Source organism: Myotis myotis, unplaced genomic scaffold, assembly GCF_014108235.1.
Source record: "Myotis myotis isolate mMyoMyo1 unplaced genomic scaffold, mMyoMyo1.p scaffold_m19_p_7, whole genome shotgun sequence".
Taxonomy (NCBI): Eukaryota; Metazoa; Chordata; class Mammalia; order Chiroptera; family Vespertilionidae; genus Myotis; species Myotis myotis.
The window spans coordinates 91,823,922-91,844,515 of record NW_023416379.1 but is presented as its reverse complement, the minus strand read 5'-3'; the positions used below and the strand labels follow the sequence as shown (position 1 = coordinate 91,844,515).

Sequence of the window (20,594 nt, the reverse complement as noted above, 5' to 3'; positions counted from 1 at the left end):
AGAACACGCTCTGCAAACATGGCCTGCAGAGTATGTTCTGTGCCGAGCACTGCTGGGTCACAGGGACACCCTGACTAGGACACGGTTCCTCCCATCAAGGGGCTTTTGTGATCATATGAAGAAGACATCGGCTGACAGTCCAGGTCACTTAGGAGCCCCATAAGGGTGGAGTAGCCAGTTTTTACTGTGAGGGTATAGAGGTCACGAGAGAATTCTAGAGGTGACCCATGAACCAAATTGTGAAGGATGAATACAGGTGGTTTTGGATCCATGAGTATGAGGGGAGGAGGTATCTAGGCCAACTCAACTGTAAGCAAAGGTGACATAATTGCTTACTGTCATCAGGGAAGTGGGTGGGGTGATGCAGAGAAGAGGCCAGAGTAAAGACAGACCTCAGACAACAGTGTATTAAGAGCCCTCAAGGCTTTATGCAGGAGAAGGACATGATCAGACTTAAAATTTAGAATTTCTTTGGCAGCAGGGAGGATGACAGGCTTGAAAGAAGGACCCGGGCAAAGGTCACTGCGATGAGTTCAGCACGGAGGGAGGAAGGCACTGGTAGGATGGTGGCCATGCTCTGGGCCTGAACGTACTTGCTGTTGGGAAGCATGTAAGGCGTTTCTGGCTTGGATAGCCGAGTAGACTGAGCTAGAAAAAAGGCTATGGAGGCAAGAGGAGCCGGACAGCCTTGGCCTGAGCCCGGAGAAGGCCATCCAAATGGCGTTTCTGATAGGCACTTGGCTCCATGAGAGCCGGCAATCTGGGGAGTGGTCTAGGTAGGCTGGTCACTTTGAAGACCTCACCACAAAAACATGGTAGTTGAAGCCGCAGTACGGGGCAGATGGCCTAAAGATCCCAAGTGAAAAGAGGGCAAAAGTCACTGCTCTGAAGAGCACCAGCATTTAAATGGTGGCAGAGGAACTACAAGAAGGAAGTCGGAAAGGTGGGAGCTGTTTTTAAAGTCAACAGTGTGAGTGCAGCAGGTTGATCAAGATAAGGAGTCAAGAAACCAATGGGTATGGCAGAACACCAGTGACCACAGGAATAATAAAAATGCCAGCACGGTTTATACATGGAATAATACTAACATTTCACACAAGGAAGAGGCACCAGACTGGAGTGGGTTGAAGTGGGGGAGGGAAATGACATAACAAAAGTGACTGCAGTGTTCTTCATAAAGCAGTAATTATTCAACTCCGTGCCTCTACCACAGCACAAGACCATACTTTCCTGCCTCCAACATCCTGGACTGCTCACTCCTCCCTGCCAAGTCACTGCTGTCTGCAAACATCTCTGGGAGCTTCCCTAAGCTTTCCAGTAACTTTGGGTTGGTTTAAACATATTGTTACATCGCCACTAAAATACTAACTATAACCGATGCTGCATTGTTAGCCACTTGGTGGGAATTCTCCCCTCACGGATGTGCAGTTCAGAACCACACAGCACTCACTCCCTTGTCCGAGTGCCTGGTATTAAACTCCGTATAATAAGGTGCTTAAATATTATTTGGGGAAGATGTTTTTCTCTGAAAAATAATGCCTGAACAAGCATGTGGAGGTTAGTTTTAAGTTAGTATTGGCTTTGATAGATAATTCTGGGAAAATGTACGACCTAGCAAAGGAAAAGACCATTCACTGAATCCTTCTGAGTTCTGAAAACACCAATAGGTTACACACAGAGGCTACGCTTTTCAAAGAAATAATTCAGAGAAAAAGTATTAGGAGTAATAGCAGAGGAATCCTATTATGCCATATAGATGAGTTTTAAAATTAGCAATCTACTATTTAGACCTTGAATATTAATCCCAAAGGAATTCGCCTGTATGTTATTTTTGAAAGTAATTCTACAAAGCAATATGTGCCCGGCTGGCATGGCTCAGTTCTTGAGTGTTGACCTATGATTCCTGGTCAGGGCACATGCCCAGGTTGCAGGCTCAATCCCCAGTGTGGGGGCGTGCAAGAGGCAGCCGATCAATGATTCTCTCTCCTCATTGATGTGTGTCTCTCTCTCCCTCTCTCTTCCCCTCTGAAATCAATTAAATTATTTTTTTAAAAGAAAGTAGGAAACAGAATCATCTGTGAACAGAACCAATACTGAGCCAATCCCAACATGTGTGCGACGAGCCTTGGAAAGACAGTACACATTCTGACTGCATTTAGCTTCCCTCTGCCTGCAGGTCCGACCCTGGTTTTTGCCCCTTCCTTCCTGCCTTTTTCTCAGGCTTCCTTCTCTAACATAGAGAAGGGGTAAGTGGGATCCAACAGGACCCAAATACACAGGATCTGGAGACAGAACTCTGCTCTGGTGGACATGGGGGCTGAGTCCTGCCCTGAGAGCTTTTGAGATTCCTAGTCACCCCCAGGCTGGGGAAAATAAATGGGGCTGAGCTGTAAACAGTTGTACAGAAGGTTCACCAGTTGAGAGCACTTTGTCAGAAAAGTCTCCCCTTGGCCTTCATGCCAGAGGAGAGCCCACTGCCCTGTGGCAGACCCAGGTAGAAACAACATGCGTGGGGCCAACAGAAGACAGTCTCTTTGTATGGACAGCAATTCAGAAGATGCAGGCCCAGCTTCCCTGAGACAGAAAAGCACTCGGCCTACAGACGGTGATGCAGTTAGCCTTCTGCCTCTTTGAAGTGGAAGCCACATTTGAGTTAGAACACATTACCCTGCTTTTTCCACACAGTTTATTCAAAAGTTTAAAAAGTGGACATTTCCCCAAAAAACAAATGATCCCCCGCCACTCCCCCACACACAATCACCACTCCTTACCCATGCTCACCACAGACTCTTGCAAAACACATGGGGGTCAACACCCCAACTATTTGGTAATACAAAGAAACTACAGTTACACAAAAGAAACTCATTTACTTCCTTTTCACTAACAGACCATGAATGAAAGATTTGGGGCAGACACATTACCTTCATCCAGAGTTAATACTTCCTTAAAATTCTTTTTTCTTTCTCTAAAACATGAAAATCCAAAGCAATTTCATTACTACTGTAACTTTGAATTTCATTTTTCTTTTCTGAATGACTAAGCTAGGACATACTTTCCTTTCAAAGCTGATCTTAGTAACATCAAGACTGGCAGGAAGTGGTCCTCTGCTGCAGCTTGGCTAGGATGCTCTGCACAGGTAAAGTTACCACCCAGGTGCAAATGATGCTTTCCGAGTTATTAACATTTTTTAAAGTAATGCATTAATATGGAGCCTCCACAATTTTCTGACACAGCAAACTTCCTCTAAAGGTGGTGGCAGCTGTAAAAGAGAAGGCACTTTGTGCTCAAGTTCCGAGGGTGTCTCATGAGAGAAGGCCACGGCAGGGCCCGCTCAGCCCAACCTGTAGGGTGGAGAGGAACATCCCCCAGGAAGGCATCTGCAAAGGAAATATCTGTAATCATGGTTCCAAGGCAAAATGGTACTTAAAGATGGGCGAGAAGAAATACCAAGAGAGGAGACAAAACACAGCTGAGCTGCACCACTGACTGAGGAGTGAACAAGACAAAGATCTGAGGCTGGCTCTGCACTTCCCACTGGGCTGGCTCCTTCCCACTTCCAAGCAGGTTCTGGAGACCCATGGGAGCAGCACCTCAGCCAAGAGGGTTCCAGGCTCCTGCCTGTGCCTGGCTCTCCTTGCTGTGTTCCCAGGAAGAAGCCGAGTTCCTGCTGGCAGCACCTGTGGGTAGTGCTGGTCCACGGCAATATCCGACTCGGACTTTCTGAGCTAGCCGAAAAGAGAAAATGAGGTTTTCCATGTGATCGGACTCCGTGGCAATGCCCAACGGCTTTGGGGGCCTTCGAAGAGCAACAATGGATCAAGCTGGTATTCCCCCATCAACACTCCAAAAAGCAGCATGAGTATTTCAGATGGTGGGAGGACAGGCAGCAGTGGACTGTCTGTGTCCTAGTACCATAAATAAGGTGCAGCACGAATGGAGGCTGTCGGAGCCTCTCGTCGGGGGAGAAACTACCATCACCCCTCAGAGGATGGAGGATCGCTTTCTTCAGCAGAACGCTGGCTGCTGAGGCTTTCATTATTGCTCATTTCCTTAGGACTATGGAACTTTCAGCTGTAAAGAAATAGGAAATACTTGGTGGGCTTGGCAGAAAGCCTATCACAAAATCATGGGAATTGGCGGATATTCAGTAAGTATACATTACAATTTCAATAATGTTGGATGATGGCTGTTTTTTCCCCTTCATTCTGATGAACTTAGGAAAACTCAAGTTGTTTAAAAAAAAAAAAATCTATCAAATTGGCTCGTGACGCTTCTGAAGAAGCTGCTTATGGCCGACGTGGTGGAACTGGCTGGCTTTGTTCTACAGCTTCAGATGCACTATGAAGAGAATCCACTCACTGTCACATTTCAGGCAAGTTTCCGGGACATACGGATGGGTTCCATAAGCTTCTTGGAAGCTCTTTCAAAAGTGTGTGAGAGGAATACCGGGACGTGTACACAGAACTCTGCTCCACACAGGGTTCCATCCAAGGGCACTATTTTGCTGCTTTCATGTAGGAAGGTATTGCCCCCCGCGCAGTCAGGCCCTCAAAGCGCTTGTATGTGTAATTGATGAAGACCCAGTCCTTGTTCTTGTAGTCAGTCTCAGGGTGATTACTTGTTGCCACTGGGAAAGAAATAGATGTGAGAGTTGACTCCCTGCCTTACCCCGACAGCCCACTGGGTACTGAAGACATGACGTTCTGAAGAACATACCAGTTTTCTATCTGGGAAAAGCTATTTTTCACTCAGGGTGAATTTTCTACATTTGCTTGCCTATATGTTCCTTGAACCTCATTTTTTCCCACATATATTTAAAGCGGTTTATTTTCCCACTTCTGTCATTCCAGGTCACCCAACCTTTACTGTAATAAACAGCAACAAGAGAGCAGACCTTGTGACTGACCCACCCGCTGGGCAGGCTAAGCCCGGGAGCGTGTATCCATCTTCCACGTGACACGGTCTCGCTGCTTCCCAGCACAGCACTGGAAATACTTACCAAGAACCCGAAGACCTGAAGTTCCTCTCCACATCCTCTACCCTGATTTGTAAACATCACCCCAAAATGGAGGGGAGGGGGGAATAATGCACTTGTAAGGCAGCCGAAGGCAGAGTTGGTGGTATTACCTGTTGGCTTAAGAATATCAGATTCTGGAAACTCATCGAAGTTTGAGGTATCGTCAATGCTTTTGATTTCAATAGATATTGCAGCAGGTCTCTCTCTGCCAAGAACAGACATGCCAGAATTACTATGGTTAGTAATCAAATGCGTCATAACTAATCAGCCTTCCGCAGAGAAGACCCTGGGTCTGACGTGGAAGACTACCCCAGGCAGGCAGCACTCATTTTCTCTGAAAAGCTTCTGACCACGGACCAACCATACCAACTGACTACAGCCAAACAAAATAAATCACAATGAAAAACTATAACAATTATTCATAGCTAGAAGAACAATAAGGAGAAATTAAAGTCCAAGCTGTGCACCCCCCCACCCCCCACGCCCCATGACCTGTCCTGCCTGCTAGAAAGGGAGCCTGGACCTCAGAGAGGCCCCTCCTGTAGGGCTCTGCCCATCCATCCAAGATGCCAACGAGGAGGTGGCACAAAAGAGGCAACGGTAAAAATCACAGGATGCAAGTCAGAGCAGTCATGAAACAGATGACAACTTCTTCACCTGCTGTTCAGCAACCACAAACGCGAGCGGCCTGGGCCTGGGCCCACGGCAGGCTGCACAGGCGCCCGCTGGGCTGGGAGCGTTCCACACACCAGACGTTCTCACTCCCCCTCCACCCCCTCTGGCCACTTCCTGCCCCAGTCCTTCCACTCCTTCCTCCTCCTCCATCTCCCAGAGGCAGTCCCTATCCTCTGGGCAGGGACAGTCATGCTGGTGGTCCCCAACACCAGAGGGGCTGGAGTGTTCCAGAAAAAGCAAGGACAACACACTTCTTAGATGTTCCCTTCACAATGGAACCCAAAGTTCACTTCACTTGGAAGTCACTGCTGGCTTTAACATATTCCATGACTCCGGGCCAACAGGAAGCTCCAATTCCCAGTCCTCAGCATAAACTTAAATCAGGAAAATACCCTGAATTTCTAAAAAGATCTCTTCTCTTACTTGGTTTGCCAATAATGGTGCTTCCAAATTAGTATTAAGCTAACTACAGAATTTCTGAAATAATCCTGAAAGTTTTCAAATGGATATACCTGATGTGTTCCCAGTCAACACCTTCAAAAAAAGAATTACTTTTGATTTCCTCAACTCCAGGGGCTCCAATCCTATGCTCCCATTCACAGCAGAATCTGGAAAAGACAGAGGCCTTTCAGCATACCTCAGGTAGTTTTTTTGAAGAAAAGGAATAACCTCCCCTTTTCAAAAAGAGAAATAGGAGGAAGCAGGGTGCAACCCAGGAAATAACGAAAGATTTAAAACACAGATTCACTGATGTCAAAAAGCCTGGGGGGGTGGGGGGGGTGTTCTCCGACCGATACCTCAAAATCAGATCCTTGGCTTTCTCAGAGACAGGCACTTCTGGGGGGAAAGTCAGAGTTTCTTTCCAGTTCATCACCTTCTTATATGTCTCTTGAGGGGTCTCAGAACAGAAAGGCGGGTAGCCTGTAATAAAAAGGAGCCTGGAGCTTTCACATCACAGGGCGCTGAATGTGAGATTAGTCTCCTTAATACAATTCTCTGTATCTGTAATGATCTTGTTATGTCCTTCCCCCATGACATCCTAAACAATATTTTATCTTCCCCGAACTCCTAAACCCAGAGTGAAGTTGTGCTCTTGGAACCACTAGGAGCCAGCTAATAACTGGACCTGGAAAAAGAGAGAAGTAGAGTTACAGATGTGGGAACCACTGTGCCCGAAGAAGAAATGAAAGGATGAAACAACCTTACTAAGAAACGCCTCACCCTGGCTGGGTGGCTCAGTTGGTTGGAGCATCATCCCGAGCACCAAAGGGTTTCAGATTCAATTCCCGGTCAGGCTGCGGTTTCTGTCCCAGTTGGGGAGTGTACAAAAGGCAACCAATCAATGTTTCTCTCTCACATCAATGTTTCTCTCCCTCCCTCTCCCGTCTCTCTCTAAAATCAATAAACATGTCCTCAGGTGAGGATTTTTAAAAGAGAAAAAAAGAAACTACTCCATTCTAAGAACATCCAAACAAGTAGAATAAGAAAAAACCATGGGTTTTGAAAGTGACCCCCATCCCTCTTTGAGAGCCACAGGCACGAAGATAAATCATACTCCTCTCCCTGCCCTCCACACATGACACCCACTCCAGAGGCCTCCATCCAATGCTCCCAGAGACAACACAGTCAGACAGAGGCCTTGCCTGTTGTCCACACAGACACACTGACTCCCCTAGTGCTCTCGGGCATGGGGCCACCCCGCTGCTGTGTCCCCTAAAGGAGATATACCATCTGAATAAGAGGGAGAGATCAGAGGGTCCCATGCTTTGAAGACCTCGAGAGATGAAGGGGACAGAAAATAGGAAGTAAAGAGTGTGTGAGGCAGTACCCAGGTACAGCTCTCTGCACACAATGACTGTTTAATAAATCCAGTGACTGAAAGAGCTGCTAGAGGGAGAGGAGGCAAAAGCAGAAGAAAAACATGATAAATGATCAGCAAAGCAACCACAGGATGGCACTGTGCCAGAGAATACAGTAGGGTGCATTTTTTGGCCAAGAGTTTTCTACTTGGGAAACTACTTTGAAAGATGGGGGAGGGGAGAGCACGTAGATCCACCTCAAATTGAAATGGGAGTTTATTATCACCGTAGGACTCCTTCGTGGCCACACAGAAAAAGCCAACTGAACGCATACAACTTACCAATGAGCATCTCATACATGATCACGCCAAGCGACCACCAATCACAGAGCTTGTTGTACCCGGTCTGCATGAACACCTCGGGAGCAATGTAGTCAGGCGTCCCTACTGTGGAGAAGGCCTGAAACACGTACCACACGTCAGGGAGGCCCAGCAGGCAGGAGGGTGCTCGAGTTCTGTTCTACAGACCAGAGGCCCCAGCACCATCTACTAGGGCAGGGGTGGGGAACGTCCGGCCCACAGGCCATGTAAGGCCCATGAAATCATTTGGTCTGACCCTGCCAAGGCATTAGGGGTGACTTAATTAAATGTTTGACCAAAGACAGCAGGCTAATTTTTAAGTTGATCATTGTGTATGGCCTGTGAATGATGTTATAAATATCCAAATGGCCCTGGGCAGGAAAAAGGTTCCCTACCCCTGGTCTACAGCTACCCACAAACCAAACATGCAGGAAGGCCTCGCTACTTAATGGCAAACCTGATTTGCCAGAGGACTTCCAAAATGAACACTAAAGCTGTCAGTGAGGTGAGGGACCCAAAGCCTACTAGTGCCTGTCGTGACAGGTACCTATGACAACTAGTCATAATTTACTGAGCATCCAGGAAGTGCCGGGCTCTATACTTCTTACATGCTTATGAGACTATTTAGTCCTGACAAAACTGAGCAAAGAGGACTTTATTAATCCAATTTTGCAGATTAAAAAAATCTGACGATCAAAATGGCTTTGCCCAAGAACGAGTTAAGTGGCAGAGTGCGGCTTGGAAATTCTCTTGCTCCAAACCATGCCTCTTTCCACTATATCCATTCTTTGATTTGAGAAAATCATAAAGGGAAGTTTTTATTATTAAAAGCTAAAGGTATATCCTATAGGTCAAAGGTTTATAAATGTCTATTTACCAAACTTAACTATCTCTATGACTAGTTGTGAGAGGAGTGTTTATAAATGCAGGGAATCTCGTCTCGTGCCCCAGACTGCAGTCCTGGGGGAGCACAGCCACGCCTGCCAGTGTGCTCGGCACCGGAGCCGGACCAGCTGGAAGGCTCCACGCGAGGTGCTTTCCTATCACATAATCTCCAACATTAAAAGTACAGCTGTGTTGGTTTTAAAAAGTATTTATTGTGAAATACTGCAAACATACAGAAACAAAACACAAACAACACACATGTAATTATTACCCATCTTAAAGAGAGGTTAAATAATCTGCCACATTTGGTTTAGATCACTTGTCTTTTTTTTAAAAGTGAAACTGAAGAAAGACTAAAGCCAGATCCCCGGTCCCTCCCTCCACTAAAGTTAAAACCACCCTGAAGTTGTTTGCTATGCTGGTATGAATATTCTGCCAGTGACATATTACTTCCTGTATATTTCAACTTTTAATAAAGGATTTCACACCGATCTGTATTATTTTACAAGGCTTGCTTGTTTTACTCCAATTATACACAAGATTAATTTACGTAATTCTTTCACTCATTTTACTACTATATACTTTTTCATTACACAAATGTCATGGTGTTGTTTTTTTATTCATTCTCCCATAAATGGACACTTATATTGCTTCCAATGTTTCACTATAACAAAAACACCTGAATGAACATTCTTGTATCATTTCCTGGGCACTTGTGCAAAGATTTCACTAGAGAATGTGAGAGAAATAGTATCACTGGTCTTCTACTTAATTAGCCGTCTTCCAATTGTCCTTCCATGTGGTTATGCCCATTTAATCACCCCAGGGGGGAGGAGCTCCTATGTTTCATATTTCACCCATACTTAGCTCTGTTGAACGTTTTAATTTTTACCAATCTGATGAATATGATATGGATCTCACTGTTTTAATTTGCATTTCCCTTATTTTCAGTAAGGTTGAGTGCATATGTTAATTAGACATTAAGGTCTTTTTTTTTTTTCCTGTGAATTCCTTGGAGTTCAGATCCTTTGCCCATTAGTTTTTTTTTTTAGTTGCATTATCTTTTTTCTTATTGATTCAGAGGAATTTTAAAAATAAATCCAGGGCATTAATCCTGATTCAGGACATTAATCCTTTATAGTTTCACATATTGCAAATATCTTCTCCCAATTGGAGGCTTATCATTTATTGATTTTTTTTAATGATGCAATATTTGTCCATACCAAAAATGTGTAATTATTGAATTATAAAGAATAATAATGAAAACAAATACTCTCGAGTTCAACTGAAAAAACAAAATATTACCAATACCATTAAAACTAAAAGTGTACTCATCCCATTTCACCCCATCCTCGGGCTCTCCTAAACTCTATATGCTCAATTTTATGTTTATCATTCCTCTGCTTTTAAAAAGAAATTTAATTTTTTGCCGTGTGTCTCTCTAAATCATTTTTAGTTTTGTTTCTGAGCTTTGTAAAAACAGCATCATTCTACATGCAGCCTTCTGCTATTTGATTTGTCCTCTGAATGTTTTGTTTCTAAAATTGATCCGTGATATCACATGTAGCTGTAGTTCAGTTGTTTTCACTGCTGTAAAATATTCTATTCCAGAATGTAACCATTTTCCTGTAGATGGACAAGAACCACTGAGTAATCTCCATGGTTTGGGGTTTGTTTGTGTTTTTTTTTGCTGTTATGAAAATGCAATAAACGTTCTTTGGCGTGTCTCCTGATTTACAGGTACAAGCATTTCTCCAAGGCACATGACTAGGGGTGGAATTGCTGGGTTGCAGGATATGCACGTGAATTGCAAGACAATTCCAAAGTAGTTGGGCCACATGACTTATCTACTCCTTTATGTCTTTCAACATACAGAAAGTTGTGTGTGTTTTTTATAAGCAGTAAAATAAAACACTTTCTTTATGATTTGTACTTCTTTTATGATATTTGAGAAGTCTTTCTTTACTCTGAGGTTATAAAGATACAAGTATTTGCTTCTAAAATTGTCAAAGTTTTACTTTTCATCTACAATTTATTTTGTCTTTACTCTAAGACAGAAATCCACTTATTCCACATACATAATTGCACAGTATTTTCTTTAACTATACATATTAAATAACATAAATGCCAGTTTTATTTTGTTTTAAAGCTTGAATTCTAAAATATGGATTGGGCCCCAAGAAGAAACCCTTCAATTTAGGGACTAGATTTATTCCAGCAAAGCTGACTATTAAGTAAACCTTATTTGTTCAGAGATTTCTATTACGAAACCAGAGATCTATTGCCACAGGAAAAGAATTACTTCAAGATACTAAGGCATTGAAAGACTCCTGCAGTTACAAAGTACAGCCAGCAGCAGGCACAGCCCTGTGATACACGCGGCTGCGACTAGAGCCCAGCCTCAGGAGCTCACTCTCATTTTCACGAACTAGTCGAAGGACTGCCCCCTTCCCACACTTTTGTCTGTTTTCCATACTAAGCTCTTAATACCTCAGATCTGTCTCCTTTTCCTTTTTGGTCTCTGGATATTTTCAGTGTTAATTAGAGCTGCACTTTTAAGAGCTTTGTCAGTTGTTAATAGTCATTTTCAAACACGGCATGTTCCAACTTACTATTTCATTTAGGATTTTGGGGAAAATAAAGCAATTTCACTTCCTACTCAAACACTTCGATAACTTCTACACTAAAAAAATAAATACATTAGCAAAGATCAGATGCCTAGATGCACTTCGACTCTTACCTCTGTGGTTAATAACTTAAAGCTGACTCATACCTATTTCCTAATCAGTTACTAGGCCTAAGGTTACCCAAGACCACACAGCTATTTAAAACATTACAATATAATTTAAGCAGCCAAGGAGTGATCCTTAAACCTCTACTTTATTCAGTGGTTCTCAATGGACTGAAAAGTAACAGACTGACGAATCCCAGATGGAAGGCAGGGTGGGTGGGAACCTGTCTGCATACATGCATAACCCTTGGACACAGACAGTAAGGTGGTGAAGGCCGGGGGCAGGAGTGGGCTGCAAGGGGTCAGTCAATGGGGGTGGGGGAAAGGGGACATATGTAATATTGCAACAATAAAGATTTTTAAAAAGAAAAAGAAAGAACAGTAATAGGGTGGGTGAACAATATGATAGGCTTAACCTAGAGCAGTAAATCTACATTAAGCATTAACTAATATTAACCTCCTGTTTGGTTCTGGCTGAATGGGATGGCCTATGAAAGGTCAAAAGCACAGGGTTAATTGACCCTGTGAAGACTGAGAAGTAGTTTTATTTTCTTCAAGTTATTAAAATTGATAATACGAGGATGACTTTAATACATTTCCATTTCTACCATAGAAAAAACAAAAATGTCAGAACATTAATCACAGCATGAGAACCTTAGTTTACTAAGATTTTTAAAAACTACACAACATTTGAACTATTAAAGGACAGTGAATTCCAAATACAGCAACAGTGAGCTCCCCTTCCTTACAGACCTACTGCAGGTTCCTAGTAAGCCTGACATGACCCTCTGTGCGTGTCAAATAGCATTAAGCCCATCTCAAAGTATAAGAATAACTTAAGGTACTTAAGCTTAATTAACCCAAAAATAAGTAGTAGTACAGCGGCCAAAGGTTAAATGTTGGCTTGCTTTTATTTAAAAAATTAAAAATCAAAGAAGATTCCTTACCTTTTGTTAGCTTCCAAAACATAGGTAAATGTCAATGTCCCAATTAATGCAGAAGCTTTTGTTAAGAAATAGTCTCAACCTTCACTGCATAGGGCAATCACCCAGAGTCCTTTTGAAAATCAGATACCCAAACTCTATACCCGAAACTAAGTCAACCAGAATCTCTGGGGTGCACCCAGACACAGTATGTTCTGAAGTTCCAGGTGATCCTGATGTGCAGCCAAGGTAAGATCTGCTCTATGGAGAGACACAACAGAAGCACCTGGCCAGATCTGTTTCGACACTCCCTAACCCTCACCAAGCTACGGAAAGTTTTTAACCACATACAGAATTTAGACATTTAAAGAATATCAGAATTCCTAAGCAATAGAGACTACGATGTCACTAACTACCCCTGATTATCAAAGATTAATTTCAGTTACTGTATCTCCAAAAGTATTTGGGTTAAGTTATTGCCTCTCCCAAGGCCCAGGTTTAACATAAAAATCATAATACGCAGAAAACATAGTCTGAGCCCACATATGGGCCTCAAGTAAAATTTTTTTAAAAAGCAAGCCTTCCTTTGATTCTTTTTCAAACAATTCTACAGGCTTCCATTTTCACATCACATGACTAGTGACCTACTAAGTCAGTCATTAAAAACACTATAGAGAACTCTAATTCAGTATTTTACCAAGAAATTTGGCTGAAAACCAGGATCCAGCCCACCTCCAAGTTACTATTGTATCTGTATACGTCACAAGCAGAAGTGCCACCATGTCTATGTAATACGCACACACGCTCATCACTCCTAGTTAGTCACAGCCTCCCACTGCTGCTGCTCTTGCTTTCTGATAGCCAGCTTTTAGTTCAGCTCTACCATCGTCAACCTCATTTGCTGCAGGTTTCTAGCAAAGCCTAAGTATGCAGTGATTCACATTTCTATGAATTTCCCAATAACTAGACAGTAGGACATGTACATTGCACTTCAAATATAAACTAATGAATCAGAATAAAAGCTTGCTAATAGCAACATTTCACTGGTGAATTTGTATCACTTAAATAACTTCCTACATACGATCAAGATAAATCCAATGTTATTTTTTAAGCCTGTGACACATAATTTTATGTGTATTTGCTCAAATATCCATAAAGTAAGTAATAAGCATTTCCCTTAAATTTCTCTCCAATTTTAAACACCTGGTTCTTTTTCCTACCACAAAATAGAAAAGGGTGGAGCAGGTAAATCGAGGAGTAATGACTTGCTGAAGTGAATCAAAATTTTAGAAGTTTGTGAACCATTATTGTCTTAAAGCTCTGGGTAGATATATGTGCTTAGTTTCATTTTGAGAGACCTGGAGCTTAAATATGACCCCTTTACCGTCATAACAATAGGGAAATGGTGGGATAGGAAAGAAAGGGGTTGTCACCAATGTAAAGGTCAGAATGAGGTCATCTACTGAAAATGACACAACCGAAACAACCTAGTATCATCTGCTTCCAAATGACAACAGCACGCTATTAAGATCATCTGAAAAGCAAGGGATAGATGTGCTGCAAATTTATGTGCATATTTTTTAACATATTCATACTTGGCTTGTAGCATTTAAGAAGCTACAGAGATTACTTACTAGCTGACGTCTATTTCTTTTCCAGGTTTCTGCTTTCCTTTTGGAATTCATGTTCTGGAAAGCTAAAAGTAGAGAAAACAAGTTCTATTCAAAGTCAGACAGGAATGTTTACTACTTTTTTAGGCTCTGGTCCAAACCAAAAGTCTGCCAACACATCAGTAACTTTGGATGACACATTTCCCAGCAAGCATTTGTTCAAAGAATCACACAATGAGATCAAACAGCACTTCCACATGCATCATGTGGCTACAGAGAGCACAGCCTTGATCAGAACTACAGGGAATTTCATCAGAATTACCGGAAATTCAGTCTCATCAGAAGCAAAGGTCCCAAAATGGACCTAAAACATTTACAATTTCTCAAAATTACCATCAAATTTCCAAGAGCAGTAATTGTTAATCAGAGATTCCAGGGTTTATAATACATTATTTGATATAAGCTCTCTAAGATGAACTGTAGCTTTACTATATAATTTCAGTGGTTTGATTGATAGTGAAAGTAACACTCATAAAGATAAATTTCTTTCTGCCATGACAGAAAGGAGCATGTAGGATAAATCTGTTCTGGAACTGTTCCCAGGACTTCCTCCTCTACTGCCCCAAATTCCTCCCCAGGAACCTTCTCATAGAGCTCCAAAGCAAGCTCTTTACGACATCCGTCTTAACACACTGGGGACACTTCTCTGGCCTCACTACACAAGTACAAGTCATTTCACTCTCTAAAGCAGGGGTGCGCAAACTTTTTGACTCGAGGGCCACAATGGGTTCTTAAACTGGACCGGAGGGCCGGAACAAAAGCATGGATGGGGTGTTTGTGTGAACTAATATAAATTCAAAGTAAACATCATTACATAAAAGGATACGGTCTTTTTTTTTTTTTTTAGTTTTATTCATTTCAAACGGGCCGGATCCGGCCCGCGGGCTGTGGTTTGCCCACGGCTGCTCTAAAGGCTCCAAGGGCTCTCACTGGTTGGCTCAGTGGATAGAGCGTCGGCCTGCGGACTGAAGGGTCCCAGGTTTGATTCCAGTCAAGGGCACATACCTCGGCTGCAGGCTCCTCCCTGGTCCAGGCCCTGCTCGGGGCTTGTGCAGGAGGCAACCAATCGATGTGTTTCTCTCATATCGATGTTTCTGTCTTTCCTTCTCTCTTCTACCCTCTCTAAAAAGTCAATGGAAAAATATCCTCGGGATTAAAAAAAAAAAAAAAGACTCAAAGGGAGACTCTCCTAATCTGTCCTGCATATTCTGGTTACCAGGGGACCAGCTCTACTAGGCCCAGTTAAGGAATAAAAAGGCTAACATCACTGTTAACACTTACTGAAATCACTGGGAAGGCTGTGGTTCAAATTCCTATAAAATTCTGTCCTGTGTGCTTTCTTCAGGCCTGTGCAAAGGCCGAAATCAGAAAGTTTCACATGGCCCTGTGGGGAAGAAGAGACCACGGATGAGCGTTCGTGGATGTGGAACACAGCAGTGTCCTCGTAAGATCACCCCAAGTTCTATTACACTAATAAAAGTATTTTCAATTTTGCATATTGTCTTTATTTTTGTCTAAATATGAATATTTAAACATAGCTGAACCCTCGATAGCATCTAAAGAGAATTTCACTTCATATATATATATATAGTCTTAGAAATTACCATTTTTAATGTTTACAGATAATACTCAAATGACTTAGTACACCGCTGCTTACCTAACATCCCCCTCATACTTTTGCTCACTTCACCCCCAATTCTTTCCTCTCACTGCAATGTGGACTACAAGCACCCCGGTGCTGTCTCATTCATAACTCTGAGGCCACACTTCCCAGACTCAGAGTTGTTAAATGGCTCGCTGGTGACATGGCAGAACCGAAACCAGAAATCAACAAGCTCTTTCTCTGCCAACCAGGATTGGCTCACCTCTGCACCCAACCCATCTGGAAAAGGGGACAATGACATCTGCCTAGCAGGAATGATGAGAATTAACGCACACAAGGCTCCTAACTTGGTGCCTGGCACATAACTAGCCCTAAGAAAGAGGCGGGTGTTCTTGAGTGGTTAAATTTCAAGTAGAGGAGGTAAGCCCAAAAATAGGGGAGGGAATCCGGATGCTCAGCGATCTGCGCTGCTCAAGGTCACACACTTAGAAGTGGCGTGGCCGTCTGAGCCCCGATGACTTCAACGTGTGTGGTCACTCCATGATACCACCTTCCTTCAGGCCCCAACATACAATTTCCCAGGGGACAAGGCTACAGCAGCCCTGCTTGAGGGTCAGGTTTTATTTTGTTTTGTTTTTAAAATCCCGGCTGGCATGGCTCAGGGGTTGGGTGTCCACCTTGAATCAGGACACAGTTCCATTATGTCAGGACACATGCCTGGGTTGCTGGCTCGATCCCAAGTGTGGGGTGTGCAGGAGGCAACCAGTCAATGATTCTCTCTCTTCATTGATGTTTCTGTCTTTCTCTCCTCTCCCTTCCTCTCTGAAATCAGTATGGGGGGGCGGGGGGAGAAATTAACCCCATTAGGGGCGTGTGTGTGTGTAACACTGCCAAACAAAGACAGCTTTGAGCCTATTAACCTGATATCTTTGTTTTCAGATCTGCAAATAACTTGTTCTACAAGTCAAGGAACAGAGTTTAATTCGTAGTTCTCATAATTACATGTTTCACCTGGACACCTCTAAGAAAAGAGTGTGTCTTAAAGAGCAGTGCCTGGAGCAAATGTTATGCAAGCCTACATTTTTCAGAGAATCCTGTAGCTATTCTGAGTATACAGCAGAAACTCAAAACTGCTACATTTTCAATTCAACAAACTATATGGCTGAACACACAAATGAGCCTGCTTGTGAGAACATTTATTCTACAAGTCTGGGCTAGCATACTACAGAGAGCAAACGCGCCCCTAGCAGGGCCCTCCCTGCCTCCTCAGCTAGATTCAGTCCCTAAGATTTAGCCTTCAACGTTTGCTGAACCTTTACATAGACTACAGGGTACAACTACGCCAGCACTAAGGCATCGGCGGTACAGGACCAGTGCCTGTGAACCCAAGACCAACGAAGTAGGGCCAGTGCCTTATTAAAAATATATCTGGACTTAATGACACAGAAAAATATTCTCATATACATTAGCATTTTAAATACCAAGAATACCAAGCTATTTACTTTGAGGACCTAATTGTATAGAAATTATTGACACAAACAGAAAAGATACTGAAGCTATTATACCAAAATAGTGCTTATCTTTGAACAATGAGATTATCAGTACTTTTCTTCTTTGTAACTCTCTGCATTGCTCAAATTCCTACTGTGTATGTGCATTATTCTTATAATGAAGGAAGAGCTACTAATCAGAAGAAATTATCTGACAAATCTCCTGCCCTTTTGAAACAGAAAGAGAAGGGTTTTTAAAGAAAAAAATTCCGTTTTTTTAGCACAGCAAGAAAGTTATAAATTTACTTTTCTACTTAAAACAATTACACGTAACAGAACAGAAGGCAGGAACTTTGGAGCGTCTCTTGATCAATATGTTCACTTTACAGAAAAGTGAGGCCCAGAGGTGGAGAGACTTCCAAGGAGGACCCAGCAACCACCCAGCACAGGGGGTTCTCTGCGGATTTGCTGTGAGTTTAAGAACCAAGCAAGTGAGCTCGTTTGCATGTCTAATGATAAATATAAGAAGACCATTACAGGGGCTGAGCAGCCTCTTTTTTTTTTTTTTTAATATATTTTTAATTGATTTTTTACAGAGAGGAAGGGAGAGAGATAGAGAGTTAGAAACATCGATGAGAGAGAAACATCGATCAGCCGCCTCCTGCACACCTCCTACTGGGGATGTGCCCGCAACCCAGGTACATGCCCTTGACCGGAATTGAACCTGGGACCTTTCAGTCTGCAGCTCTATCCACTGAGCCAAACTGGTTTCGGCATGAGCAGCCTCTTAAACAGAGGGCATAAGATCTGGAATCTAAACTTGTGACGAAGTGTTGTGGTGGTTGCTGTTGTGCCTCACTTCCCAGTTTGTGGCTGGGTGCCTCAACTGATGAGGCTGCCCGACAGAGGGGTTCTCAGTAAGTGATGCATCGATGTAAGTATCTGCTGAGGAAAGATGATGATCTTCGGCTTTATTACAAAATAACGTTCTAAATCAATTTTACTCTTAATCATTTTCAAAATGTCCTTTATTTTTAAAACAAACATTCAATCAAATAACAGAATCATGCCCTGGCCGAGTAGCTCAGTTGGTTAGAACATCATCCCGATATGCCAAGGTTGTGGGTTCAATCCCCAGTCAGGGCACATACAAGAATCAACCAATGAATGCATAAATAAGTAGGACAATAAATCCATGTTTCTCTCTCAAATCAATAAATAAAATTCTTTAAAAAATTATAGAATCATAAACCTTTCCGAGAAAGAAGGTAACAGCAAACGTACCTGTTTTTGTTTTTTAAAAAAGAGAGGCCCAGCCAGTGTGGCTCAGTGGTTGAGCATCGACCTATGAACCAGGAGGTCACAGTTCAATTTCCAATCAGGCTCATGTCTGGGTTGCAGGCTTAGTCCCCAGTAGGGGGTGTGCAGGAGGCAGCCGATCAATGATTCTCTCTCATCACTGCTGTTTCTTTCTCCCTCCCTCTCTCTCTCCCTCTCTCTCTCTCTCTCCCTCTCTCTCTCTCTCTCTCTCTCTCTCTCTCTCTCTCTCTCTCTCTCTCTCCCTTCCTCTCTGAAATAAAGATATATTTTAAAAGAAAGAGAGAGAAACATACAAGGTAGTTCACAGCTCCACAGCTTCCCTACAGTGACTGCCATGGCAGTGCAGGTGTTAAAGCAGAGGCTGCTCAGATTGGTAAATACACCTGAGTCATGCTGCTACCATCCGCCCCCCCCCCACCGTGGTACCTTGCTGTCCAGGAGAAGGTTGTCTGGTTTGATGTCTCTGTGGATGAATCCAAGCTGGTGAATGGAGTCTATGGCTAACACTGTCTCTGCTATATAAAACTGAGTCTCCTCCTCTGTCAAAGTATCCTTTTTCATCAGGAGGGTCATCATGTCCCCTGTAAAAAAGAAGATACAAAACCACCGCACACACACAGCGCATGAGTAAGCCAGTTTCAGGTGTGCCTGCCCTCCCACCTGCCAACATAAGGCCTCTGCTGTGTTCCAGGGCCTGACACACACTACCACTATGGCAGAAACAGGAAGTCGTTTCTACAGGTAAAGTTCACCGCACGGGAGCAAAGCACTTCCGCCTAAGCTAACTGATGCTTGCCACTGAGCTATGGTTTCCGCTTTACTTTGAGAGAAAAAGAAAACTTCTCTCACATTAAAAAAAAAAAAAAGTAAATTTGCTTATGATAAATTTTTGAACTGGGAATAAAAGCTACTTCACTTTTAACTTCGCACAAATATCTGCAAACTTCTCTAGGACCAAATGGCATTTCCACATGGGATGCATTGCCATTGTTATAGAGAAAGGTAACACTGGGGAGGCTGGAAACAAGCTCTCCAACTTCTACTTTCAAAGGCAGCAAAGTGCGTGTCCGCAGAAGCTAAAGTGAACATCTCCACAGAGACCGTGTGAGAGTTGCCTCCCCAAAGTGCACACTGATCATCTCCCACGATCAGGGGGTTTTTTCATCCAGTGTTTTATTGTATTTAAATATACACTAATATGCTTTATGCAATTTTTACAACATAGCATCAATAGTTCAGCAATTAAAGGTAACCTCCTTGTTTTCTGCAAAGTCAAAATTTAATTCTTTCTGCTTAATACCAGCAACATAAAATGGCAAAACAAAGATTCTGGTCCTAACTCAACGGTTAGACAAAAGCAAAGCAAACATGTATAAGTAGTTAAAGCTTAGAGAAACAGGAAAGGTTCAGTTTAGATCTCATAAAAAGCCATCTATGTTAGAAAATAGGGGAAAGAGAAAGAAACCTGGTGTTAACAGAGCATCATGCTGCTTTTTAAATTTCATTTCATTTATAACTTTTGGGGAACTTTAAGTTCTTAGAGAAAAGTGGGTATTTTACCCCCAGGCAAAAAATAATCAAACCTTTTATTAAAATGCTCTCTTTTTTGACCCAAGACTTGAAAAATATGAATCCCTACGCACTCCTGGCAGCCACACAGTCAGTCTGGAGACACACTAGTGGCACAGGGATACCGTCCTCAGTCCAGCTCTGAGGTAGCCGCATGGCCTGACACTGGCCCAGGAGAGAAGCCAATGGCCTCCCCTGGGGAGCCTGTCCAGGTCAGAGAGCTCAGGCCAGATGGTCTATGGCTCTGTGGGCCAGCTCCACCCAGGCAAAGGGCAGGGTCCAGGAGACATGGGAGGCTATGGGAGATTGTGCAGGTGAGGCCTGGGGAGCACATGTCCAGGGGCTGGTGACTATTTAACAATTGGCATCTAAATAATAAAGTTTGTCCTCACGCTATCAGTCTCTTTTCTCATCTTCATCAATTGTTAATAAAAAAAATTGCTGATGACCCTAGATCTAACTAAAGGTTGTCGTAAGATCAAAAGGTTATGCCACAATAGTTGCTTTGCTGTAGAACAAAAAAAGAAAAACTTTTCTTTTTTCCCCACCCGTC

The 20,594-nt window shown here is 42.9% G+C and overlaps 1 protein-coding gene across 5 annotated transcripts in view; it reads right to left on the bottom strand.

Annotated features, from left to right (window-relative positions):
• STK38 (serine/threonine kinase 38) overlaps positions 1 to 20,594 on the bottom strand; it is a 121,877-nt gene that overhangs the window by 78,956 nt on the left and 22,327 nt on the right. For 2 of the 5 annotated variants that reach the window (XM_036316753.1, XM_036316752.1), the window contains exons 7-14: positions 18,899 to 19,053; positions 15,341 to 15,443; positions 14,024 to 14,085; positions 7,833 to 7,950; positions 6,490 to 6,613; positions 6,205 to 6,300; positions 5,128 to 5,222; positions 2,670 to 4,627 (exon numbers count right to left, since the gene is read on the bottom strand). In XM_036316753.1, coding sequence (XP_036172646.1) covers positions 4,497 to 4,627; positions 5,128 to 5,222; positions 6,205 to 6,300; positions 6,490 to 6,613; positions 7,833 to 7,950; positions 14,024 to 14,085; positions 15,341 to 15,443; positions 18,899 to 19,053 — 884 coding nt within the window. In that variant the 3' untranslated portion in view covers positions 2,670 to 4,496. Of the gene's footprint in view, positions 1 to 2,669; positions 4,628 to 5,127; positions 5,223 to 6,204; positions 6,301 to 6,489; positions 6,614 to 7,832; positions 7,951 to 14,023; positions 14,086 to 15,340; positions 15,444 to 18,898; positions 19,054 to 20,594 lie in introns of those variants that run through there. The other 3 variants (XR_004968764.1, XM_036316755.1, XM_036316754.1) reach the window with 2 other exon arrangements.